The 26,460-nt window shown below is 46.4% G+C and overlaps 1 protein-coding gene across 1 annotated transcript in view; it reads left to right on the top strand.

The window, feature by feature from the left end:
- Positions 1-15,679, top strand: part of MDGA2 (MAM domain containing glycosylphosphatidylinositol anchor 2) — a 365,679-nt gene extending 350,000 nt beyond the window's left edge. Inside the window, exons 13-17 of the mRNA XM_054201390.1 lie at positions 1,708-1,863; positions 2,961-3,119; positions 7,684-7,814; positions 13,384-13,489; positions 14,267-15,679. Coding sequence (XP_054057365.1) covers positions 1,708-1,863; positions 2,961-3,119; positions 7,684-7,814; positions 13,384-13,489; positions 14,267-14,355 — 641 coding nt within the window. The 3' untranslated portion in view covers positions 14,356-15,679. The remainder of the gene's footprint in view (positions 1-1,707; positions 1,864-2,960; positions 3,120-7,683; positions 7,815-13,383; positions 13,490-14,266) is intronic.
- Positions 15,680-26,460: the final 10,781 nt, after the last annotated feature.

Genomic DNA, 26,460 nt, shown 5'->3' with positions numbered 1-26,460 from the left:
CCGGTGGTTATGAGAACCGTGGTTTAGGAAATGAATTCTCTTGCAGCCTCTAATAAAGTTGATGGATTTATTGAGAAATCAAGTCAATCGACTTGAGGTGATAATAGCCAAGGAAGTTTCTATGGACTGCATTTTTGTGATAACCTCATTTTATAACTCAGGGATTAAAAAAAAAGGGGGTTATGCTGACTGTTGTGGAGAGGGTGCAGTTTGTGTTGCTCTTTGGATGGGCAGTAGCAGAATGAGGAAGACTTGGAAAGTGCCTTGTGGTTTGGAATGAATTTTTCAAGCCTGCTTTTGCAGTCTGCAGTAGTACCTGATTTTAAATAAGCTGCAGACCAGCATCCTTGCTTAGCAGTACATATCCAAGCTAAGCTCCAGGCCCCTCTGTCTTCACTGATTTACACTGAAGCTCCAGTGGCTTAAGTGGATTTATAGTTCACCAAAACCCCAAACCTGCAAACATTTATATACCTTCTCAATTTAACTCAGGTGAATAATCCCATGACGCCTGGTGTTAAGAGTTCCTCATAACAATGAATATAAATCGCGTGCCTATAAAGAAGGCCGTGCTGACACAGTGTGCAGACAGCTGCCTTCTCCCTAGAGACGAGAGATTTGCTTGTTTTCTCAGATAAATCAATTGACTTTGCTGAAGAGTAAACTCAGCGGGAAGTGTTCGTGTGCATAAAATTAAGCTTTTGCACATTTTACTACATGGGGCCTTATTCTGTTGTGACGTGAAAACTGAACCTTGAGGTTTGGATTTGTTTTGGTTCCTAAATGCCTGACAGTAGGACTTGCTCGTCCCACCATCACCTGGCAGGTGGGATCACTGCACTTGTGTGTCTCACGCACCTCTGTTTCACAAAGGAGAGAATCCCAATGATCGTCCCTGGGGTTCTTGGCAGTTTTATTCTTTAGCCCCAAGCTTTTACCACTTGACCTCAAGTACATAACAGAAATCTTAGTGGTAGTCTAGGAGATGTCTTCAGGACGTGGTAAAATCACCTGTCCTGCCTTGTTCAGATAGACCTAAACCTTCCTCCCAGGTATTTGTCTAACTGGTTATTATAATCCAGTGATGGGGACTCAGTTCTCTTCCTGAGCAATCCATTCATGTGCTTCACTGTCCTGATTTTTAGAGATTTTCTTCGCCCTGGAGCTCCTTCGCTCTTATTTTGGCCGTTACTTGCTTTCCCATCCCTACGGAAAACCAAGAACAGTTTAGATGTCACTTGGAGATAATGTTTCCATTCTGAAAAGCTGCTGTCCTCTTTTCCCTAATGTTCTTATCTCTAAACCAAAACAACCAACCTCTCACTTTTTCCCATGTTTTACGGACGTGCTGCCTGTTCCTCTCAGCTTTTTAGAAACGGTAGCTGGGTAAGAAGAGGCAAAGTCTCTAAGGGCAATTGTATCCCTGTCAGTGTGTGAGGAGGAGATATACAATAAGATTTGCATATAATTTCAAGTAACACCAACACAGATTGATGACTGTGATTTTTTTTTCGTTGAGGTTACTGCAAAAGAAAAACTAGACTAAACACTGGAAACTGACGTAAAATAAATATATGTCTATTTTCCAGTGCCCTTAATAAGCATCGTCCCACAATGTGTTTGGTATAATTAACAAGTACTTTGACAAACAAGCATAGGATGAATAGTTTCCGCACCTAAATTTCTGCTCGTTTGCTGCGTTGGCAGGAGAGTTCCACTGTGGGTTTGAGGACGGTAACATTTGCCTTTTCACTCAAGATGACACGGACAATTTCGACTGGACAAAACAAAGCACTGCCACTAGAGACACAAAATATACCCCGAACACGGGGCCAAACGCGGATCGGACGGGCTCCAAGGAAGGTAAGCTCCAGCAGAGTGCCTGCTCCCCGGCACTGGGAGCTCTGCTGCTCCCTTGGGCTGAGGGCCCTCTCCTGGACAGCCAGTTCCGCCAGCAGTGTCGTTTTTCCCGATCATACCAAGAATAAGCGTATTTCAAGGACTTCGAAAAGAAATTGCCAGTGCTGAGGCGTGTGGCTGGTCCCAAAGCACAACCCACTAACGGTGCCATTAACCATCTTGTGTTGTTTCTATTGTGCCATTTTCAAAGTGATTGCTTTCACGTCACTGTCTAGTGGGGAAATATCCTGGTACATCTTGAAATAGTCTTCTTTATGTCATTTAAATTCTAACCCGGACTCTCTCAGAGTGTCACAATGAGAAATTTTGTTGCCCCGTTTTTACTTTGGGTGTTGCTAAAATGTGTAATTCTCAATCTGCTACCCCACTTAACAGAAGCGTGCCATCCTGACTGTGGTGTATATTTGCATTTGAAAAGTCAGACGTGTTGTCCTGGATTTATCAAGCACTGCAGTAACTCAACGCTATTTTATTGTATGCCCCCTGCTTGCACTACCAAAGGGGAAAAAACCATACTGCATTGTATTTGCTTAGTTGGATTAAGTAAGTATTATCTCTCTTGTTGGCACAGGCCAGGATCAGAATAAATTAATATTGTCTTCTTTTGTCAAACATGTGATTGACGTGGCCAGTTGAAAATGTTCCTTGAAAGGTTTACGTCGAGATATTTTCCCTTTATTTTAAAAGTCCTCCCCGCTCACTGTTTATAGGAACAAATTGCAACCTTGAGAATGAAGGCTGAACCCCATCATAAAGATTTTTTTTCTTGTGCTTATACAACATTACATCGATTTGAAGTTGTTGACGAGCACCGACCTGCTGGGCCTGATTTTAGTCTCGGTAGAAAACATGTCTTTGAAGCAGTTGTGGAAAACACATGGGCTTAACGCAGGGGAAATATGTCCCAGAAACCATGGTGATGCCAGATGAGTGTGCAAAATGAATCAAGATGCTTGATAGCTCTGGTGTCTTCCTGTTTGTACACACGTGTTGGATGTTGAGGACTGCAACCTGACGATTTCCATTTGGACTTTCCCTAGGGTTCTACATGTACATCGAGACATCCCGCCCCAGGCTGGAAGGAGAAAAGGCCAGACTTGTTAGTCCTGTTTTCAGTGTCGCTCCAAAAAATCCGTACGGAGCTACGAACACAGCTTATTGCTTCAGCTTCTACTATCACATGTATGGACAGCACATAGGTGAGAGAAAGCCAATGACCTTGTCTTTTCACTTTGGGAGAAACAGCAGGAGAAATGTCCTCTTGCACAAAACAAAAGCATGGGAGCACTGCCAACACCCGCAAGGGCCAGTTGCCACCAAAGCTGGCAAGAGAGGTGCCTGATAGCGTCCTAATTGCTGTAAAAATGTGTTTTCCACTAATCAGCACGCTAGCGGGAGCCCCTCTCATGGATGGGAAGTGTTTCGTGCACGCGTGAGGTTTCGAGCGTGGGAACTTTAGAGTGTGGAAACAGAAAAGGTGACGTTTGCAAGGACTTTGCCTGAAAATAACACAGAGCTTTGAGCCGCTCCTCGCTAGGTTCAGGATCAAGCGACGAGCAGCAGACGCTCCTCAGGTGCCGGCGGCTGGAGTGGCACAGCCTGTGTGCGACACAGAAGCACACGGTTCCTTTGTAAAAATCACAAACAATTGGCTCGCAAGCTGCGGGGGTATCTATTTTCAAGGTGTACCTGTACGTCTGTTTTCAGTCATGGCTCTTTCAGCGCACATGTTCGATTTCTTTGAGCGGTATGAAAAAAAGGTGTGGGAAAATGTGAAAGTATAAACGACAGACAGCCCAATTTTCTAAATCACATAAATCCCTGTGGGGTGCTCAGTGCTTACCAGTGTCTCAAGAGGCATTCCAGTGCCAAGCTGACCTCACTTGATGCATTTTTATATATATTTCAAGGGCAAGCACATCCTCGCAGTGCGTTCTGGTGGTTGCTTCGGGAAACCTTTGGCTGCCACCAGGCAGAGTTCAGGTTTTAAACAGAGCAGACAAGTTCCCGTGGTTTTGTCAAGTTGTCTCTGCGCTGCTGAGGACCCGAATGCAGCCCCAGGGCTGGATTCTCCTGGCTCCATGGTGCAGCGGGAGCTTGGCTCTGTATCGGAGGGGAGCGATTGAGCCATGCCATGCTAAGCAGAAAAAATATAAACTGCCCCATAAGACTGTTTCTGCTATATGACAGTGAAGAGCAAAGTTACGAACACGAAGAGTCAAAGAATTTTTCTGGAATAGCTTAGGGTTGGGATAAAGTATAAGAAAAACCGCCACAGAGGCTGCAGTTGGTGCGATTTTTATTATTTTTTTTTTTTTTTGGTCTACCTTTTCAGCAAGTGTCTGTGTTCTGACCTTCTTTGCTGAGATTGCCCTTTCCTATTGACGTTTATTTTTTGAATTGACATGTATAATGTCAGCTGATGAAGGAGCTGACTCACAGGTGAAAATGGGGCAATGGTGATTAACGAGCATAGTTAATAGAATTTGTTCATGGCAGTGTGGACACCTAGTTGCCGAAAACCAAAATTGCTCGATACCATTTGTTTTCTTTAATGTTAAATGTTCTTTAATGTTAACCCCCACTACTCCATGTCCCTCAGCACCACGTCTGCCCGGCTTTTAAATCCCTCCAGGGATGGCGACTCCACCACTGCCCTGGGCAGCCTGTTCCAATGCTTGACATTAGCTACCATCATTTTAGCTGATGTTCAAAATTATCCAGCTGTTAAACCTTCCCGTTTATCCAGCTTGGCGTCTGTGCCTGCTGTTTGGGTCTTTGGTGTCTCTGGAGAAGAGGCGGAAAAGGTCTGTAGCGATAAGGAGAGGTACTGGGGAGTCTTTGCAGAGCGCAGATCTAAGATGAGCACTTACGCTGTGGCACCGCTCCGACGAGATAAACAGGGTGCTGCGTCCCATGCCATGGCAGCGAGATTCAGAAAGATAAAGTGTTTCTTTACCTGAAATAGATGGCTCTTACTTACAAGTCTGGTTGTAATTCCTGACAGATCGCACGGAGCTCTCTCTGTGAATGCTGGCTGCCAGGGAAGGCGCACGCACTTAGCTCCCCATCCTTCAAAAGGAGAAGGCAGATTATCTCTTAAAACTTAAGAGAAATAGAAGTTCCCGTTACTTAATTTGCACCAAACAATGAGCCGTTGTTGGAGAACAAGAGAGTGAAGAGTCACCATCCTTATTGTGTCTCTACGTTGAGACAGAAAGAGGCTGTAGATCCCTTATAGCTGTCACCATCTTTTAAAACAATCTATATTTCCAATTTTTCCATCTACACCCCAAAATGGGGCATTTCTAATTGACGCTCCAAGAACAATAATTTTTCTTATCATTAGCGAGCCAGCACAGAACAAAAAGTGGAGGCAAAAGATGCTGTCGGAGCACACTGTGAAAGCTGTTTGTGTCCGCGTGGTGATGAGCACTCAAAATGTCACCCCAGGGCTGGAGGTGGCGACGTCTCCGCAGCGCCCTGCGCTCTCTTGGCAGGATCTGTCAGAGAGGAAACTTCATTCCGTAATTCACAGTAGTTACTCTCTGTCTCCTCCTCAAGAGTCACTTCGTTACCCATTTGTCGGGAGTTTGGAAGAGTTTGTAGATGAATTCTTGCTGGACACCGCTCAGTGTGAACCCTTTAGCTAGCCCACCCTCCCTCCCCAGCATCACCTTTGCAAAAGCCGTGGAACTTTTCCAAAGCCTTACTGGCAGAATTTCCAGGAGGAGCATCTGCTGCAGGCGTCATTAGTTAAGTTTTCAGCGACGTTTTGGGGCATATCTAGCGATGAGGGTCAGGCAGGTACATCCATACTAACCAACGTGCTGGGCATATCTGGTACAGTAATGGCTATTTTCTATTTTAAGTAAGATTGCTATCATTCTGCTATTAATTGGAAGAAATTATGTGACACAGAGAGGCTGAGTGTGCTATGAACAATCAAATCTCTGTAGCCTCAGCAGTGATGGAATTACATGCTTTTGATATCTAAATTGTTCAGTTATTTCAAACAGCCCAGCGGCATGGGCGGGATCAGCCTGCACAGACAGGCGAAACAGCCAGTAATTCATCCCTTGCTTGATACGGGCATTGCTTTTTGTCTTTTAGAAAAATAGCATTGTATATAACTCTGTTTTATAACTTTAGGTAGTCTTGTCTAAGACCCTGCCTTTTTTCAGACCACAGACCCAACGCTGTTGTTGAAAAAAAAAGGGTCTTGGAGAGAAGCAGATGGGAAGGAAGGGAGAACCGTTTAAGCCGGACAGTATAAACCTTGCCCAGGAGCCGCTGCCGTTGATGGGAGAGGGCCGGGGCTGAGCAGCGCTTGCTGTGAGCAGCCCTGAGACGTATTGCTGGGGCTGCAGGGAACCCTCCTGAGCGCTCCCCTCCTTGCGAGCCCTTTCTCTTCCAGGTCTTTTCTGTTTTACCCGGCAGCGTGCGTGCAGGCAGAGACAGACTACCCTTGTTGGAAGCCGCGTTTCCTTTGTGCTGCTTCTGCAGCCTCCCCTGCGTGGGGAAAATACCGTGCTGCGGCGGGAGGCAGGTGGGAGACACAGTGCCGGCCGGGCGCTCCGGCGAGCATCGCTTCCCCCACCTCCTTCAAAGGCGATGTATGGCCTCATCCTGGGCACCCTGGTGAAATAGCCGTGATGAGAATATTTGCTGCCCCATTACACGTTTAGCCTTACGTTTTTCAAGGCACTGAGTTTGGCCGTTGCACGAAATAAGAACTTTTTATCAACAGGAGCTGAGTCACCGTGCAGCTGCCTCAGATCTGAGGGGTTTCATTGCGAATGTAATTTGTATGAGCTTCCCAGCTGCCATTCCAAGCTCCCTAAAAAAAAGTGGTCTTGCGTGAGCTTGACTGTCTGAACTTTCTCCAAGGAAGACAAATGCATTGATTTATATAGTGCAAAGAGACACCACTGCCCCACACCTCTGCAGGTTAACAGCGGTGAGCAAGAAGGGACAAAATCTCCAAACTATGGGAATTACTGAACCCTACAGTTCAGTAATTCAGTGAAGTGGGTGCGTTTGCTGTCTCGTGGTGCACCAAGGCAGTCTGGCTCCCATTCGTGGTCTAAAGCAGGGATGTTAATGGGAGAGAAGGGCTGCCAAATGCAGACAATCCGTTACCTATTGGAAATAATGTCTGTGCTGGAACCAGTAACTTAATGGTTGTTGGTGGGGAAAGAGCCAGGGCTGTGGGGTGTTTCTGCACAGTGAGGGACAACTTTTCCAAGGTTATTTGACCTGAGAGGACTAGGTTGTCCTTCAAAGATACTCTTAGTGGTAGTAAGGGCATCACGTCTATCTCTGAGATGGATTTGCCAGGCTCTAAGGCACTCCATTAGAAGTTGGACAGTCTTTATAAGCGAGAGCATAAGGCAATCAAGTTGCTTATTTATCCTTGGGTTAGGAGGTTATAAATGCCTTCCTTGCACTAAAGCAACCTCTTTTTTGCCCATCTCCCCCTGGGAAGCCGCATCTCCCTCCGGAGCTGCAGGGAGCCATGGGTGCGATCGCGCTGCCCGCATTCCCTGCACGCTCGGTTTGCCTCTGCTGAGAATTCACGTCACCAGGTCACGGTGTTCCCAAGCTTAAAAGTTTTTGAATTTACGACAAGAAGCTCTCCACGTCCACCCAGACCCAGAGGAGGCCCGTGCGGAATGGGCCGGGGGGCAATGCTGTGCCCAGCCCGGCATCTCTGCTCCATCAGAGCGCCTGATCAATTCCAGTTCTCCACCTCTCTTCTAGGAAGCTTGAACGTTTACCTGCGGTTGAAAGGGCAGACGGCGATAGAGAACCCGTTGTGGTCTTCAAGTGGAAATAAGGGACAGCACTGGAACCAAGCTCGCGTTAATATAAACCCCCCGACTTCATTTCAGGTAATGGCTTCTGCATCGCTTCGTGGTGCACAAGCACCGCACGCCGGGAAAGGGAATGTTGGGGTTTTGGAAGGGGGGACCCGTGTACGCTGACCCTTTCCTTCTGACACAGGATTTCACAGCTTCATTTCAGCGCTGAAAGCTGCTTTATGGACAGATAATTGCTCTCCTTGCTGTAAATAGGTGAGCACCGTAGAGCTTAATAGTGCACGCTTTAATGGCAGAACAGCAGCTCTTTGCTTGAAGACAAAATGTCTTTCAGTTTTCAGAAGATGCTGTTAGACGACATAAAACATCTTTTTATTTCAGATTAGCAACTGGAATACGTAATTCCTTCCAGTGAAAAAATGTTTAGCATCCACATTGTAGTGCCTGTGTTAGAGGTCTCTTGAAATACACGGGTTTTCCGCAGCAAAAGGAATAATGATCTCGGGGTCTTTGCTGAAAGGTCCCAGAGCTCCTGGTACGGCAGAGCTGCGCAAGTTACGCGAGTTGTGACAGTTTTTCACACGTTTCCGTTTTGCTTTGACAGTGAGATGCTGACAGACTAGTGTGGGCAGTTCTCATTCACGCTGCGAGCGGTTTGTAGCTGGAACAGACCCAAAAAGGCAGCTGCCGCGAGTGAGCCGTCCCCGTGGCTGAGGCTGGGAGCATCGGCGGGGAAGGCAGGAGTCACACGCTGTGCCCTGCGGTGCGGTGGCCTCCAGGCTCCTCTGTCCCCTGCCTGCAACCTCCCGGTCCCCTGGGGAGGGGGGGGCGAGTCAAAACTGCTATCTTAAACGTGCAGATTGGGATTTACTCTATGGATAATTACTGGTCCTGACCCCTTGGTTTTATTTCCACGCGCAAGAGGCAATGACAGAAATGATTTGGCATAGGTGATCGCAGAAGTGTTGCGTGGGGGGAGATTAGAGGAAAACTGAAGGAGAGGGATATGTGAAGAATAGCGTTACATGATGTTTGAGCGGAACAAAGTGGCAGAACTGGGGAGGAGGAGTGCAGAGAAGAGGGATACGAGTGATAAAGTGCACTGAGAGCGTGGGGCCGAGTAGAAGGGAGCTGGTCAGAGCGGGTGAGCTTTGTGTTGAAGTCAGGGTAAACCCAAAAAGCCTGAACAGTGAAGGGGATTTAGTGTCTGAACATAACAAATGGACTGGTAGAGGGAGTTCAACTTCAACTGGGGAAGTTGAAAGCGAAGGGATCGCAGTTGTGTCTGAGAGGGATTCCTGAGACCTGGCCAGGCTTTAGCAGAAGCAGGAGAAGGACAAGGACATCAGCTCTGGGCCAAGAGATACAAAGGATTTGGCACCAGCAATGGAGAGGAGTGGAGGAGGGTGATGGGGTGCAAACCTGGGCTCACCTCATCAGTATGGAGAGGATGGCATGGGCTTGGGTGGAAGGGCAAGCTGGGGAGCCTGCCTTGCACGGGGCAGCCGTGGTGAGGCACGGGCAGAGCAGGCAGCAGCTCCGGTACCCAGGCTGCTGCTTCCACCGTGGAATCTGAGCATCAAGCCCTTGCGCGGGGCCCCGCTGCTTTCAGAAAAGTTACGGGGGTCACCTCTGCTACTGGTGCTCCTCACTCGCATTGCTTCAAAACCACCTGCGCTGGGGCCACCAGCTGGTACACAAAGTGGAAGCTCCTCTGCTTGGCTGTTTTTCACCTTTTACATTGCTCATGTTTAAAGGCTGCAGCATAAACCGAATGTAAAGCCGTGAAGCTCCGCACAAATATAACAAATAAATGTCAGAGTGGTTGGAACCTTAAATTACACTTTTAGCAGCATCAAACAAACTTTATTTTCCATTTAGGAGTCTAAGTAGAAAAGAATATAAACCTCCCAGTTAAATTTAAGGAGAGTGAATTGAAGTGAATCTTTGCAGTAAAACAGTACACTGACACAGAAATTAAAACTTTTTATAGGTTAATTTATAGGAGTAAAAGTGCAGCCCAGATTTGTTTTATACCTTCCCAGTCCCCGAGATATATAACAAAGCTTCAGTCATGAAGAACTGAGAGGACTACCGTGCTTGGAATCAGAAAAAGCTTTGCATAAAAGCCATCTTAGTCGGATATTCACTTATTAACTATTTTTAAAGAGGAAACACAGATAAAGAGGGCACGTGGAAGTGATGCATTGCGTGCTGGCATCCCACAGGGTGTCAATTTAGTTCAGAGTTGAGCAGGAGCCACCTGCCTAGAGCCATGCTTTCCTTGGCACCTCCTTGTGTCAAAGACATTTTTTGCAAAAGAGGGACTGATCTGCCCTGAAGTAAATGACTCTGACGGACAGCTGAGATTTTCAGCCCCCTACAGCAAGTGTAAGGGTTTACACCCTTGTCATCACCCTGTCCGGCTGGGGACATTCATGAGGCTCCTCTCTACTTACTAGAAGACTGGCCAGAAGGTAAAGTCTGCCTGAAATGCGGCTGAGGAAGCACAAGCTGAATCCCCCGGAGGCACTGGGGGTAACTCTGGAGGCACTGCGGGGGCTAATTTCCACTTCCCCTGTCAAGGGAGCAGAGTGGCCTTTGCTGCGTCCCTCTATTCGTCAGCTAAATGCAGTATTTTTAACAGCTTTGTAAAGCCGCGGACATGCAGATAATAGGTTTTGCGGGGGTACTGATAGGGAATTCTGATCATCTGGCACCTCCTGCCAATCGCTGTGAGCTGCAGGCTGGATCGTGCTCCGTGCCGTGCCAACACTCATCTGCGGTGATTTGTTCTGAGCACGTGGCCAAGCTGGCTAATAACAACCCCTCTCTGAGGCCCATAAAGCGCATTGCCAAATGCAAATTTTAATTAAATGCTGGCCGTTGTATTTGTGTAGAGTCCTTTTGTCGGGAAACAGTGTTTTTTCATTATCAGGAAAGATTTGACTTTAAACTCCATTGCCTGGTGACGTGCCTGCTGCCAAAGGAGCAGGAGGGCAAGCTGTACTTTGGGGGAGAAGAGAAGACACTTTCCTCTCGAGCTGAACACTTTCCACCGTCAGAGGTAGAGTCGAAAAATTGTCAGAGGGATAATTACTTGAGACACTGTTTTCAGACAACAGGGTAAATTATGGAAAAACTTACTGTTTTCCCAATTACAGTTCCCTGTTGCATTAATATCCACCTTGTTATAGTAATTAACCTACGGTGTCGCGCTTCAATAAAATACCGGCGGAGTCTCCTGCTCCAAATGCAGAGCTTCCACGTTTATTTAGTGCTCCCAGCACAGACCTTACCACCTGGCTTAGGACACACCGGGTGGGCTATAAATACGTGCTTTATGTTGCCAGCTTATGGCTGCAGGGTCAGGCACCTACTGGGGATGCTCAGCCTTAGGAAAAGGAAGGAGACGAGATGTGTCTGTGGCCAAGGTTGAGGGACGTGCCCTCCGCGGGATGGCGGAGTGGAGAATTGCCCGTGCGATGCGATGTCTGGTGGCATCACGCACCGTTGTGATACGGTCCTTGGGTGATAAGCATCCGGCTGGACCAGCTACCAACCCCCGCGATCTCCAGGGTCATCTTCTACTGCCCTGAGCGTTTACTCGTCATTTATAATGAAAGGTATCCATTTCAAATGAGCAGCTCTGGTTAAACTGCATTAATGAGCGAAGAAATGTCGGAAGCTGCCAAAAAAAGAGGCTTGGATCTGTGTCCGGCTGAAATCAATGACAAGAGAGAGCCCATCCGAGAGTGCCCCAGACATCTCCCTGATGCAGTTAGATCATTATGAAGAGTAATTTAAGTATTTTGCTCCAGATGGAATTAATTTTATTTTTTTTTTTCAAATTGACTCTACCCCCAAGTGTTAACGTCTCCATTAGCGCCACAGCACGCCCTTATAAAATTCATTGAATTTCATGCATATATTGTTGCAGATTAAAGTTAAAAAACTTGTCATCCAAGTTAACCAAAAATACTTAAAAGGACTGAGGGTGGCGGGGGGGGAAGGGAAAGGAGAGATAACTGTGCAAATGGTGCTGCTTGGGAAATATATTCCTTACATAATTCCTTCATCTTTTTAGAAAGGCTTTGAAGTTTTCTAGTGAATAAATTTCTCGCAACGCAGAATGAGTCCACTCTTCAGCAAAGCTAATTAAGCAGCAGTATGGCAGAACAGCATCACATCAGCTTTGGGGAAGGAGAGCGGATAACTTTGTTTCTTTAGTACAGTAGTAATCCATGGCTAATAGCAAACATTATGGCAAATAATATTACCGACCTTGCAACGAGCCATCCATCTCCACACAGGCACCGTTTCCTCTCCCAGCTGTAGCTGTTGGGGTTTCAGACTAGGAATATTTGACAGAGGGGGATTAAGAGAAATGTGATTTCAAGGTGCCTCAAAATCACCGGCATCCATTTAGCAGAGGTTAAAGCCTTAAAGAGGAATAAGATCTCTACCCTGACCCTCTCTGTGATAAAACACATCGCAATGTTCTCTGACAAATATAAAGCCAATCCTAGAAGGGATCAAAGCTTCTAGACATGATGATGAGCAACTAAAAGGGCCAGAAGAGAAGCGGGGCTGTCCCTCTCCTCAATTCCTGCTGCAGCAGGAGATCTTGGACGTTAAAATCCACCAACATGATCGCAGGAAATCCCCACGGCACTTCAGGGGATTCAAATTACTGTGAGGGCGGTGAGCCCCTGGCCCAGGTTGCCCAGAGAAGCTGTGGCTGCCCCATCCCTGGAGGTGTTCAAGGCCAGGTTGGATGGGGCTTGGAGCAACCTGGTCTGGTGGGAGGTGTACCTGCCCATGGGGCAGGAACTAGGTGATCTTTAAGATCCCTTCCAACCCAAACCATTCTACAATTCTATGAATCACAGGTAGTCCCTTTCCAGCCCCTTGAGATAAATTCAGCCTTTGCGTTATGGGTGAAGGAACACCAGCCTGGCTACTGAAAGGTTTCTCCCAAGCTTTGATGGGCTAGGGGAAGGTTGCAGGATGGCATCTCCTCTCCTCCTCCTGCCATCAGGGAGGTGCCACCGGGGCGCAGATGAGTGAGTCCAGTGTGGGAGATGAGGTGGGAGGGACTGGTTGGGCCTACCTTCAAGAGCCAGAAACCTCACGTTACTGTGGAGTTTTTCTGGCTCCTGTGTCTTTTCATGCCATCTGTGGTTGAGTAGATGCTCGGTCCTCCAACACCTTGCAGATGCTGTTCTTCAAGTTGTGCCTCTGCCGTTCGCTTCAGGTGGCAGGAGTTTCTGGGAAGAAACACCTCAAATCTCTTTAAAACTTTTCCTCCGTTTAATCCTGCTCTTTGCTGCAGCAATTCCGTACTCGCATAAATACACACGTTACAGTTAGTGGCAAAGCTGACCTGGAGACACCAGGAAGACAACTAGGCAGATGATGAGCAGATCTGCTATTTTTCAGCCCATTTTGAAATGCAAAAGCCTCCACAGGTCACACACCCTCTGTGTTCACCTTACTAGTATGTGTGAACTTGGTTGCGCTTTTCTGCACGATGTACCTTGTTCCAAGCCCATCCATGTCGTTTAATGACGCACAAAATGCAGCTGAACATTTTCCATTTGTCACCCTCTGATCTGCTTGTTCTTTACTTTTTTTCCAGCTCATTTTTGAAGGGATCCGGGGCCCTGGCATCGAAGGTGATATTGCTATTGATGATGTGTCAATTGTGGAAGGAGAGTGTATGAAATCAGACCAACCGGCCAACAGTAAGTGGCTCTTCCATACTGGGGCGGGGGGAGCAAATTGCTTCTCGTGGTTATAAATTTGAGACTCCTTCTGAAACGGATTGTCTCCAGGAGAACAACGTATTATTCGGTTCAGATGGAGAGGCTTAAAGTGACAAGTTTTCCTTGGAAGCAAGCTCAGGAGTCAAAACGTTGTTGTTGTTCAGCTAGGGCGATGCTGGTTTAGCAGCCTTGTGAGTGAAAGGCCGGTGGGCGTTCGGCAGAGGGGAGGGCGGGGGGCTGCTCTCTGTGGCGGGGCTGGGCTGGGCAGCCAGGTTTCGAGATGGGCAGACAGATAAAGCAATGTTAAAAAAAAAAAACGTTCAGGCGGTCCAAACAATATGAAATTAATGAATAACAGTGTTGGGATTCCCCGTGGACCTTGTTTCATCCCTCCACCCCCACGTGTGCATTACAATACAGACCTAAACCACGCAGCCAGGTGGTTCTTCATCCCAACGTCTCCTGCCTCCTTCGTTTGGCGAGTGCTGTTCTCGTCCCCTCTTTGTAGGAGGTGACCTTGCAGAGCGCTGTCCCTGCAGAGACCGGGGCTCTGCCAGAGAAGGTTGGCGGCATTTGGTGTGACACCGAGTTATCGCCAACCCCGTTGTCCTCCAGCTCGTTGCCTTCCCTGGCTGCCTCGGCGTTGGTGTGCAGGACGGGTTACGGTGGCCGAGCCTTTTATCTTCTGAGCCTTGTAGCGATGCTGACTGTGTCTGGGCAGCTCTTTAATTCTACCTTTTTCCCCCCTTTTTGTAGATTTACGATCAGGTGCTGTTGGGACATTAGCGCATATACGACTTATCCCAGTTATCATCCTCATGTCTGTCTTAAGTCATCAGAGGTGACCTTATCCTGGCAGAGGCTACAAAAGATTCACCAGGCACTGGCATGAAGAAAGAGTCTTTGTAAAATGGACATTTAAAAACAAACTACCAAAGATTCCTCCACTGACTGACTCAAAAGTTAAATAAATACATAAATAAATAAAAAAAAAGTTAATTAAAAAGCACTGGGGACATAAAAGGCATCACAGGAGTGTAACTCACTATGAACCACGCGTGAGAACGAGATCTGGCCTAAGTAAGGAAGAGACCTTCAGGTGCTTTTGTGGTCAATAATGAATACAGCATCGTCTGGTTGAACTCTCGGAAAAGAGCTATAGAAACCCTTGTCAAAGCACAAAGTCATGGCTGGTTTTGTTTCAAATGAATAGTTTGCTTGTTACCATGGAAACCTAATGGCCTGCCAAAAAAAAAAAAAAAGGAAGGAGAGAGAGGAAATAAAAACAAAAGCAGAGAGAGAGAGAGAAACACCTCACTGTAAACAGGGTATGTGAAGAGCTGGCATTCATTTTCCCTTCAAGAAGGTTTTTAGTATAGGGTTAAATAAATGTAGGCCCTTTCTACTTTGGCTGTCACCTCCCCTAGAGAATAACCCTAAATCAGAGCTGTTTTAAGACATTTCTGTTTCATTTCTCATGGCTATGCTTGATAACTGTATGCTGTCTCCTTTTGCATGCATTACTATCCAGGATGTGCGACCTGGGCTTACATATTACACAGGCTTATCGGAGTTTGCTTGCGGCCACTCGAACACCCCTCTCCCCTCCCCGACTAAGTCATCTGTTCTAATGAAGTGAAGAAACCAAACCACCGACTTTTATAAATTGCCATGGAAACCAAGTGCCTTCAATGAAACAAGCCTGATTTAAAAAATAAAGATAAAAAGATAAAAAAAAAATAATAAAAAAAAATGAGAATAATAGTTTCAACACAGAAGCTTGCACTGCTAAAATGTGGTTTGTGCAAACTATTTTCTAAACAAACTACGGAGCCTGGGTGTGCAGACTGCAGGCAAGGAGACGAAGCCGCTTCTGGAGATGGATGGACCTAAGCTGCTGCGTAAGCCCTTTCGGATGAGATGTTTGTTGTTTAACCTTCCAGACAGCCATGGCCTTTCAGCTTATTATCCATTAGAAAATAGCTTCCGTTGGTCCTGGAAATGGGAGCAGCACTCTCTTTTTTTTTTTTTTGTTGTTGTTGTTGTTTTTTCAGGTTATCAAGTGGGTCAACCAGAGGAAAAAGGTTGTTAAGATACACTTAGCGCAGAAGGTGGTAGAACTTCACACAGAAGTGATTTTTCTTACTCTGACCTCCATTGGCAAGGCAGCCGGCCCCGGCGGGACGGGGAGGCGCGCGCAGGGGACGGCGGCGCCGACCGAGACACCACCAAAGCCCAGAGCTCCCTGCAGACTTGGCGCCCGCCGACCACCCAGGGTGCCGTGCCCCTGCCCCGCAGCCAGACTCTGAGCAGATCGCGAAAGATTATTTTGTTATTGTAGCGAAATAAAAAAAAAAAAAAAATAAAAAATAAAAAAAAAAATCCACTTTTACAACAACGAGAAAAAAAATAAAATATAAAAGCTGTACAAATGGTTTTGAGCTACCCGAACACCTACCGTTAGCCAGCCGGTTTTCCACTGCGTTGTAAAGTTCCCTTACAGTTGGTTATGACAATTTGAAGACCTTTTTCCTTAAATTATCTCAGATTTTAACTTCATTTAAAAAAAAAAAAAAGACTTTTGTCTAAAGAAGAGTATTATTATTATAATTATTATAATTATTATTATTATTATTCTGTGTTCTCTCGACACCCTAGGATTAAAAGAAAACCTGATATGCAAGTAATTGGAGTACAAACACGAAAACAAACAAACGAGTATAATATTTGCAAATATGAGTATAAAAAGCACAACGAGATGCAGTAAAACAATGACAAGGCTTGATTTTTTTTATTCTGTAGAGAAATGTTTGTGCAAATTCAGTAATTCAACTGAAGAGATAATTTTACAGCTATGTTCAATAAAGCCTCTTTCCAGGTAAGGTATGCCAAGTGGTACGTGTGTTTGTTGAGCAACGTGCCCAGGATGGGTGCAACTGGGATGGCTTGGTTTTTCCCCTGGTAAACTGGTGGTGTCTGAAGACGTAATGGTCCATACTGGTCATGCTCGGGGGCTGGAGCGTTCCGAGGATGCTGCCGGGTCCCTGGTTTGTAGGCGGTTGGCGGTGTCCATAATCATCCCCCGCACTGCGGCGGGAAGGCTGCTCCGAAGACGGTGGAAGCTCTTGAGTCTGGATAGACTGTGAGGTTTGACAGCTTTAAAAAAAAAAAAAAAAAAAAAAAAAAAGGCAGATTTCCCACTGGCAAGCACTGGATTTAAATTGTGGATGGAGGACCAGGTCAGGTATGGTGAGGCCTTGACGCAGATTTTTTGCGTAGGAGGTTGGTGTGTCTCATAATTCAGGATTTGTGGAACCCAAAATGTCACATGTCTCCTCCTGCTGATCTCTCCTGAAAGCCACAGAACTGCGCGATCGTCCGAGAGGCTCCTCTGTGGGCTTTTTTGGCGTGACTGTCGTCGGAGGGGCTGGCCTCGCCTGAGGCTGCTGAGGAGCCCTGCCAGAAGTGGATGCGCGGGGGGTTTTGGCAAGAGACTCTCCTGTTACATTTCCTATCCCGTCTCTGACCATCGTGCGATCTGGGCGGCTCCTTTTTTGCTCATTTTCCAGTCAGCAGCAGCTGCCGCGATGCTCCGGGCTGGAGTTGGGCTGGTGCCGCAGTCGGTGCTGCACGAGGCCCCCACCGCTCGGCGACCGGCACCACTTCACCGCGCTAAGCTGATGACAGACCTCATTCTGCTGTGTTTTATGACACCCGATTTCACTGTCCTGAACAGATGAAACAGGGAATATGGAAAAAAAAAAAAGAGAACGGCCATCTGTCGATCGCTTTGAAGTAAAATGTGAAATGGTCCTTTTCCTTTAAAATATTTTCCTATGTTTCCCTCGAATTTATCCCTTCCAAAAATAGACTCAAAGTAAAGTGAAATTTGGAGGCCCGTTGGTCAGCGCAAGCCAGGAGAAGCATCTTCCAAGTGCCGGGCAGAGCTGGGGCTGTGGGGCTGGCGGCGGCATGCCGGGGGACTCCGTGGGCAGGGAAGACTTGGAAAGCGGCCTGCAATGTCCTCTCGAGCTCGGGCAGCTGTGACAGAGACAGCCTGAAAATGCTGGAACGGAGAACATGCTTGCTTGTTTAGGTGCCAAGCTAAGACTGCAAACTGAAATCCCTGTTTCCTCTTTGCATTTTGATTTTTCTTTCCCTCGGTCGAGGACCGTGTTGAGTATTTGATAAAGGTTTTCAACCGACAGCCAAAGACCGCAGTCGTCCTTCTTTCGGGGCAGGATAATCTGTTTGTCCTGAAAAGCCCAGGCCTTTGTGCGAAAGGAAATGTATTTCCCATGCCTATTTCAGTTTTACACTGCTCTCTTGGGTGCAGAAGAAGGTGCTAAGAAAAGCTGTTTTTCTCTTTCAGGTATTAATTTAGGAGTGGTGTTATCTTCCTTTACATTCCCAGTGTAAACCACCGAGAAGGCAATGGGATTTTACTTTGTCTGGGCCATGGGCAAGAAGTACAAACTGAGCTATGTATTTTCTAGTCTTGATTTTTTTTTTTTAATTTTCTTTTTCAGCCTGGTGTGAAAATGGATGTAGTATTTGTAAAATCTCTGGACTGACAATCAGACAAAGGGAGTTTGAACTGGCGGCTTTTCTATGAAATCTAGTAAACGCTATGATTCAGTTCGTGGATAACCAGTCTAGTGATGTTTCTGATGGATTTTTAAATTGGACATCAAACGCATAATTGTGCAAATGTGGACTTGGCAGCAGCCATGACACTTGGCTGCTGGGATCAGGGGCCGTGGTTTCTGTGGGGGTGGCTGTGGGAGCGAGCTGGGTGTTCCAAGGCAGAGGTAGGTGGAGCCCATGGTTAATTTTCCGGTTGTTTTAAATCCTTCCTCAGAATGCTTGGGGGGAATAAGGATGTTATGAGAGTGCTCCCCTTTCGTTGCCTCCAACAAAGCAACCCAAGTTCATTTCTGTCCCAAAGCACATAGTTTGAATGTGAAATCCCACATACAATTACCAGGTACTTTGATCTCGCTGTGCTACCAACGCACCACTTCTCCAGCCAGGCTTGAATCCTGGACGAGACTCAAGGAAGGATAAAAGAGCATAGACTAAAAGGGGGCAAACACATTACAAATCACGCTACAAATGGACAATTAGGATTTGAAGGCAGGAGCAGGTCCTTGAGAGCCCATCAACGTGGTGATGGCTTATGTGATGAAGGCGTTAACTAGTGGAGGATCTTTACACTGGGCTCATCTCGTATCAGCCAGTTTTTGGAGATTGTTATCTAAGGGTGTGCTACTGTCAGGCCCACAGAAATCCTTAGAAATGTGAAATTTCCTCTTACATTTTGGGGAGGAACTGCTGGTTCACCCAAAAGAGATGGAGCTACAGCTGCCAGTCCCCGAGCGGCTGCAAGCCCCACGCGCAGGGACCGACCTCCACCGATGCCGGAGCAGTTTCCTTCTTGACACCCAGCACTTGAATCACTGGTGTAAATGGTGTCATTTAGTTTGAACAGCTTTTGGGGGCAATTAGGATCCCCAAACTTTAAAACAGAGTTAATCAGTTAAAACATCAGCTTTTTGTTCAAGTTTGGTTTTTCTTTTATTGCCTTGTAAGGTCAGTGAAATCCCTTTGTAGTGAGTAGTTTAGTCAGAATGATCCAATTTTTTTCCACCCTTATTGGAAGAGGCTTACCTGGTTTTACTTTTGGAGGGTTTATTCGCTAGTAATGTTTTTTCATGTATCAAAGGGTAATTGAAACTCTCTTCCTCCCTGAGAAGAACTGTGATCCATCAGAAGAATGGCTTTCTAGAGCAGCTCAATAAAAAAGATACAGTTTGGTATTTTAAGCACTCTCTGCCTATATATGCTAGTAAAGAGATTGGGTGCCATCTGGATTAATTCTTGTATTTTCCCATGAAACTATAAAAAGCTATAAAAAAGGTTATTATTACATTTCTGATTTTTTTTCTTCCCAACAAAGCAACGCCACAGGAGCGTGCTCCCTCATTTACAGTTGCCCCATCTCAGCAGCACAGGAGGAATTAAACCAGCGGGTACTAACCATTTGATTTTCCTTCGTGCAAAGGAGCTTAGCGACCCACAGCTCATGCAATCCTGCAGTCCTGGGACCGTCGGTCTTCGGAATTTTTGTGTCATCTTTCCCTAAACCCCAAACCCAGTGTCACCCCGTAGATCCCATGGGAACGTGCCCTGGTAAGGGAAGGTGCTCTGCGGGACTCGTGCTGGGGAGGGACGTGCTGGGCGATCCTGCTGCCGGCGACCACCCACCGTGCCCCTGCTCACAAATTCATCAGTCTTAAAACCCATTAAAAGGTAGAAGAGGGAGGATGCGTTTGATTTTTGCCCCTTACGCTGCTCAAAAGGCGGTTGCAAAACCTCGCTGCTGGGTGGTTTGCCACCCTCATTCTTGTCCAGCGTAAATGTGTTCATGGCCAGTTTAGAGTCATTTGTTCCCGTGCCAGTAACCTTAAAACATATTTTCCTCTCTTTCTGTTGTTAAGCTCCTTCTGCTCTGTACCCTCAGACCACCTTCAGGCCCCCCTTTTGGCTGTTTTTGGCGACGCCGGAGTATCTCTGGGTTAGAAAAGATATATGTTAAAAACTAGGAGCTATTATTAACCCAAACACAGGGTACTTGGGATAGTACATCCTGGTGTGACATACCAAAATACAACATAGTTTTCCTTTGCATCTGTCAGATTAGGGAGCTTGTACTATGAGCTTTCTATTATGGGAAGTATGTTTTATTTACCCCCCCCAAAAAACCACATCCACAGTCTGTGAAGATGTCACCCCACTTACACTTGAGCACTTCTGGAGGGCAAGTCTTTCAGAGGTTTCAGTGGTGACACTGAGATTTTCCTTTAATAAACTATGATCTTACCCATATCTCTCAGGAAATAGTTGTGTCATAACGGGACTACTCAAGTGAGAACAAACCAGTCAAGTCATCAGAGAACACCATGACACTGTCCATGTGGGAAGCAAATCCCTCCTCCCTGTGTGCCGCTCCTCAAACACCCCAAAACATCCAAGTTCAGCAATGAGCTCCCAGTCATTCGCCACGTTTTGTGACTTAATGAGAGCAACTCTAGTACTTTGATCAAAACTCTGTGTTGGACGCCTGACAGGAAACATAAATAGGAGGATTATGTTTGCGTTCCCCCTGTAGGTGCGTCTCCATGCGTCTGGTGACCTCACCTAACATGGTCTCCCCTAGCTGGTTCTTTGTATGACGTGATCAGGTTGAGTGTCACCTTATCAGAGCTTACCAGGGACCTGTGACAGGTGATTTGCCATAAATTTCCTTCCATTTCTATTCTCTGTACATTTTTTTCCATTGAGAAAGAGACTTGAATGTTGGCAAGTGCTTGGAAAATTAATATTCATGTAGCTTTGCTCACAGCTAAGGTCATGGCTGGCAACAGGAGAAACATCACCAACGATTCCTCAGGATCCAGGATCTTTGCATGCAACAAGTCTTCGCCTTCCGCAGGCTGGAGGTTTGCAGTCCTCTGCCCATAGGGCAGAAACAGGAACACTGCAACAACCGCGACTGCAAATCCATTGAATCGTTTGTGAAAGATTTGACCACAAAAGAGATTGGAGACACGCATGTCACTGCGAGTAAGAATTAGCAGCCTCAGCACCTTCTCAGGAAAGATCAGATGCGCTTCTGCTTGCACACTACCAACTGCAAAGGGAAAAAATCTGTGTGTTTGTGTGTGTAAATATTATATAAATAGCTGTAATTGTATGTATTTAATGTATATATAATGATTATTACATTTTAACGATCTCAAATATTGTATATAGCCAAAACTTGGTCTCTTATTTTACTAGCACACCCACTGTACATTTATTTTTTGTCATTGTTGTTGATGTATCTGGTTAAATTACAAACTGGTCTCACTTTTACCTCGAAGGGTATATGTTCTTTATGTACATTTTATAAAGAAAAAAGAAATCACTCAGTATTTTTGGTTACCTTTTCAATTGCCAGCAGTATTTTCTGTCTTGTCCTCTTTGGCTGCATGCTGCCTTTGCTCCTGCCCCCAGATCCACTGCGGTGAAGAGCAGAGGGCGGTCGGGAGGGACTGGGTTTGGTGGGCAATATTTCGTGCTTGATGGGTCCCTGCCTTCCTGAGAAGGCCTGTCTCTCCCCATCCCATCCCTCCACCTCTTGCTAGGTACTGAACGGTTTTGATTAGACCATGAAGAGGCCGTGCCACCCTCTTCTCTACTGGGGCCGTTCCATCCCTTGCTTGGTGCCAGCAGAGTAAGAAGGTTTAACCCAGCCATACAGACAGTTGAGGGTTGAAGTCCATTTCGTTGACTTTCCATAACACCCACACAATCCCTGGGAAGCAAAACAAGAGAAGCCTGCATGAAGATGTGTGCGCCATGCCAGAGCAGGACCTTTCAGAGCACTCCTCCCCACGCCAGCTATGTGGGTATAGACGTGATGGGCACGCATAGCTATCCAGCTGTGCATACCTGCCTTTGTGTACTGCTCTGGTGTAGCAAAGCACCTCCAGATCCAACCTGCATCTTACTGCATGACAGGTCCGGGTTTGTCAAGGTCAGTGGCTCTGAGGTCCAACGTGGAGGTTGCCCATTTGGACCTCAACAATCATGGGGGTTGATGCCCATTCCCCGCTGCAGGTGTGATGTGGGTATTTGTTTCTTGTCTTCTATTGAGACTGCAGTTTGGGGCCGGGAGCTATCACCATCTCTGGACTTGTACAGCACAACCAGGCACACTTTTAATCAAGCGGTTTCCAGAGCACTGTAACATGAAGAATTAGAAGAGTTATTTCTCCCTGAAGTATGGTATCAGCTCATTTTAAGAATGCGAAGGCTCCGGATTTTCACTGGCTAGCTACCACATAATTTGAAAAGGCCTAAGTAGACCATTAGACTTCTCTGGTGTTTGGATAAAGTGCTGCTCTCCGATTTGCCCGTGCTGTGTGTCCATGGCACGCTGCTGGAGAAATGAATGCACAAAGGGCAAACCAGCACCGAAGAGGGAGCCCTCGCTGGGGTTCCTTCTGCAGCTGCGTTGCGTTGGTCTGTGTGGAGATAAACTTTTTTACAGCCCTTCAAAATTAAAAGTCTATTTTTATTGTAGGTGAAACGAGACTACGATCTACATACATACTTTGCTTCTTGTTACATTTTGCAAATGCTGACATTTCTTTGCCCTTTTCAGTTATGGTGGTTGCCTCCGTCATTTTCTTGATTAGATTTGTGACTGTCAGCTGTCAGCTTCTAAGCACGTGTTCAAATTAATTCACAAGATAAAACTCAGAGTTTCCAGACAAGTCTTACTCTCCGGTGACCTCCACTACAGGCACTGGCAAACAGCAGCACTGAAATTCACAGCATCAAAAAAGAACTCTGCCGGCCTCTTAAAAAAAATTCCACTATCCCACTGGATCTCACAACCTGGAACCCTTTCCCTCATCCTATCCTTAGGATATTCACTGCTCACACTGATGGGCTGAAGCATTTTCTTTACTTTATTGCAAACGTATCGACCTGCTTCTCCTTCCCCTCATAGTACTTATGTCTCAGCTCCACACTGGGCCAAGAGGAGATCCAAGGGGACATCCCGTGGAGCATGAAGACAGCCAGTATTATATATATTACTGTCGGAAGTATTATATATGTTGTATTTACACCCCAGCTGAGCGAGCTATCCCCTGTCAAATGGGGGTGCTCTGCACCCTTGCCTGCAGTTGCCACCCTGTCTCCAATCTGCCTCAGGGACCAAGACTTGAACCCCGCTGTCCCCATCCCACCCAATTCCGTAAAGGTTTGTGGAGGTTGGTAAGACTCCCACAAACACCAGTGCAAAAATGTTTGGCTTTGGCCTTGTTTTCCTGACAAAACCACCGTTAAGTTCGTTGGATAGATTTTTCCCTGACTTTTAGTTTGTGGAAACTTTTTATCTGTGGGAACGAGACCATTTCCCAGTAAGATCCGCTGTGCCGGAGTGGCAAGCCGAGCCTGTAAGACAGACTGCATGCATGGGTCAACGCCTGCTCCCAATCAGCTGCTTATTTCTGCGGAGTTGGTGTATTAGTGCTCCGGACGTGAGCGGCAAAGAAAGTCGAGCAGCCAGGACTGTCAGATGTGTCTCCCTAGGGAATGCTTTTTATTATTGTTGGAGGTTTTTTTTTAGTATGTTGCTTTTTTTTTTTTAAGTCGCAGGAGGACAGGGGTGTATTTGCAAGGATTAAAGTATTACTCTAGTGGCTCGAGGCCTTTCACAATCCCTGTTATTTGCTCTAATCCCATCAGAATACAATGCTTCTCTCATATTCCTTAATTATGGAGTGAAAATTAATAAAAAAAAATAAGCTGTAAAACCTGACATTCTGATGAGGGGTGTAAATCCCAATTTATTTTGGGTGCAGCAAAAATTTGTGGTTCTGCTGTGTTTAGTAATACTTGACATTTTCAGCCTAACTCCTCAGGGAACAAGGCTTACACAATCCTGCGGGGCGTTTTGTGTATCTCTGTCCTTTCATTTTAATAAGTCCTGAAATTTCTGTCCCATTTCAAATAGGCTTGAAGGGCAGTTGAGATCACAGCGACAATTTGTTTATTCAAAGGTGGGGATTTTGTTTTTGGAAATGAGCCACCAGGTGAGGATGTTTTGTTGCAGCTCCCTTGGGGAGGGGGAGGCCGTGGTGAATCTCTCTCGAGTGTGAGGAAGGGTTAGTGGCCAGCAGAAAATCCGACCAGGAAAAACGCATGACAAGCAGCCAGTTTTTCAGTGCTGTGCTCCCAAACACCTGGCAGAGCTCGTGGTCTGGAGACTTTTTGCCTCTGCCGTCTGCATAGAGAGGGGGAATGGTGGAAGGATTCAAAGAGGGTTTACACAGGGAGAGACGAAGTCAAAGCTCTTCAGCCTGGAGAGGAGGCACTGAGAGGGGATGTGACAGGGGTCTGTTAAATCTGGCAGGGAAAGGAAAAGGGGTCGGAATGATTGGTCATATTTCTTATAATCCAGCAAGAATCATTTGGCCTTCCAACAGCTTTTCCTCCCAGGTTTGCATCCATGTGCAACACAGCATGCGCCAATACAGCGCCGTCCTTTTGTGCTGCAGTCTGGCTGCCTTGTCCGGCATTTTCCCAACTATTTCCCAGGAGATCCCACAGGCAAGCGCCTTCTGGTATGAAATTAGAATGGAATGGAATGGAATGGAATGGAATGGAATAGAATAGAATAGAATAGAATAAAATAGAAGTATTTTCAGTTGGAAGGGACCTACAATGATCATCTAGTCCAACTGCCTGACCACTTCAGGGCTAACCAAAAGTTAAAGCTTGTTCTTAAGGACGTTGTCCAAATTACTCTTAAACGCTGACAGACTTGGGGCATCGACCACCTCTCTAGGAAGCCTGTTCCAGGGTTTGACCACCCTCTCAGTAAAGAAATGCTTCCTAATGTCCAGTCTGAACCTCCTCTGACACAGCTTTGAGCCATTCCCACGTGTCCTGTCACTGGATCCCCGGGAGAAAAGCTCAGCACCTCCCTCTCCACGTCCCCTCCTGAGGAAGCTGTAGAGAGCCATCAGGTCACCCCTCAGCCTCCTTTTCTCCAAACAAGACAAACCCAAAGTCCTCAGCCGCTTCTCAGAGGACATTCCTTCCAGTGCCTTAAACAGCCTTGTTGCCCTCCTCTGGACGCGCGTCCTCCCCTTCCTGCCTTGCAATGAGCAAAGGCAAACAGTAACTCTTGCAAATGCAGTCTGGGACTTGGACCAGGACATTCAGGTTCTCTTCCTGAGGACCAGGACCTCCTCAGGACCTCTCTTCAGGCTGATGAATGTCTGGGAACAGATGGGTTTTTCTACCCTGATGTCCTCCACGTTCTTCCTCTGGTTATTGTCATCTCTGACAACTCTCCTTTGATGCTATTCATCCAATTCCCTTGTGAAACATCCCTGATGCTCTCTTCTGCCTTCACCTCATTTCATTATCCTTGGAGAGGCCCTTCAAAGGGCTTAATAATGTCCTTAGACTCCCCTTTCCTTACAGAAAGTGAGAAATAAGACAAATACAAATCCTGGTTTTGCTTTAAAGGACAAAATTTTCAAAAGCTTACTAATAGATTGTCTTCATTGCTAATAGGTGGTAATTGCATCCTGTGTGAAGGCACTGAGAGAGACTGACTGAGGCTTAAATAGCCTCTAAACCTCTTTCTAATTGTCATTATGAGTCCGGCTGCTCACTCAGCAAGAGGCTTCTCAGTGCAAGTCCCATTCCCTGCTGGGTTTGAACACAGACGAATACTAATATGGAGCTAATGCAGGGGAGATTGTCCACTTGAAAGAAAAGAAAGTATTTGATTTGATTTAAAAATAAATAAATAAATCAAGAGCTCTTTTTAATTAAAGAGACTTATTTAACAGGATAACTGGCTCAAAGTGCAGTCTGACATTTTCCGTTTGATTCAGTCCAGGGAACATCTGGGACAGCATCCCTTCGTGTGCGTCCCTGGGTATTTTATTCGATAGCGGGTATAATGAGGCTGCCTGATAGCAGCACTGGATGCAAATTTGATATTAGTACTGTTACCAGTAAAAAGAGCATTATAATAAGGATGGCAGTGCTCTGTGGGACATGGGAGGTGTCAGGAAGAGAGGCAGTGTCTGTCAGAGGTTGGACTCTGGGTAACAAAGCCATAATCATATTTCAAAAAGTAAAGGAAAATAGGAGGATGCTGTGATTTTTCACCTGTCGTTGAGTCTTAGCGGATAGAGGCAACGCTCTGAAGTGGGGACTGGCTCTGTGGGCCTGGGCACAGCGTGGCTGGTGGGTGGCTGCAGGTCTCGTAGCTGTCCCCAAGCTACGTGTGAAAGCTTGCCATACCAGGGACCGACTGTGAAAGCACCTTTTTCAGCAAGAAGTATTTTGGGGGCTAGAGGACCACACGT

Source organism: Rissa tridactyla, chromosome 4 (assembly GCF_028500815.1).
Source record: "Rissa tridactyla isolate bRisTri1 chromosome 4, bRisTri1.patW.cur.20221130, whole genome shotgun sequence".
Classification (NCBI taxonomy): Eukaryota; Metazoa; Chordata; class Aves; order Charadriiformes; family Laridae; genus Rissa; species Rissa tridactyla.
Note: the sequence above shows the minus strand (reverse complement) of the source record. Positions and strands in the feature narration are given on the sequence as shown.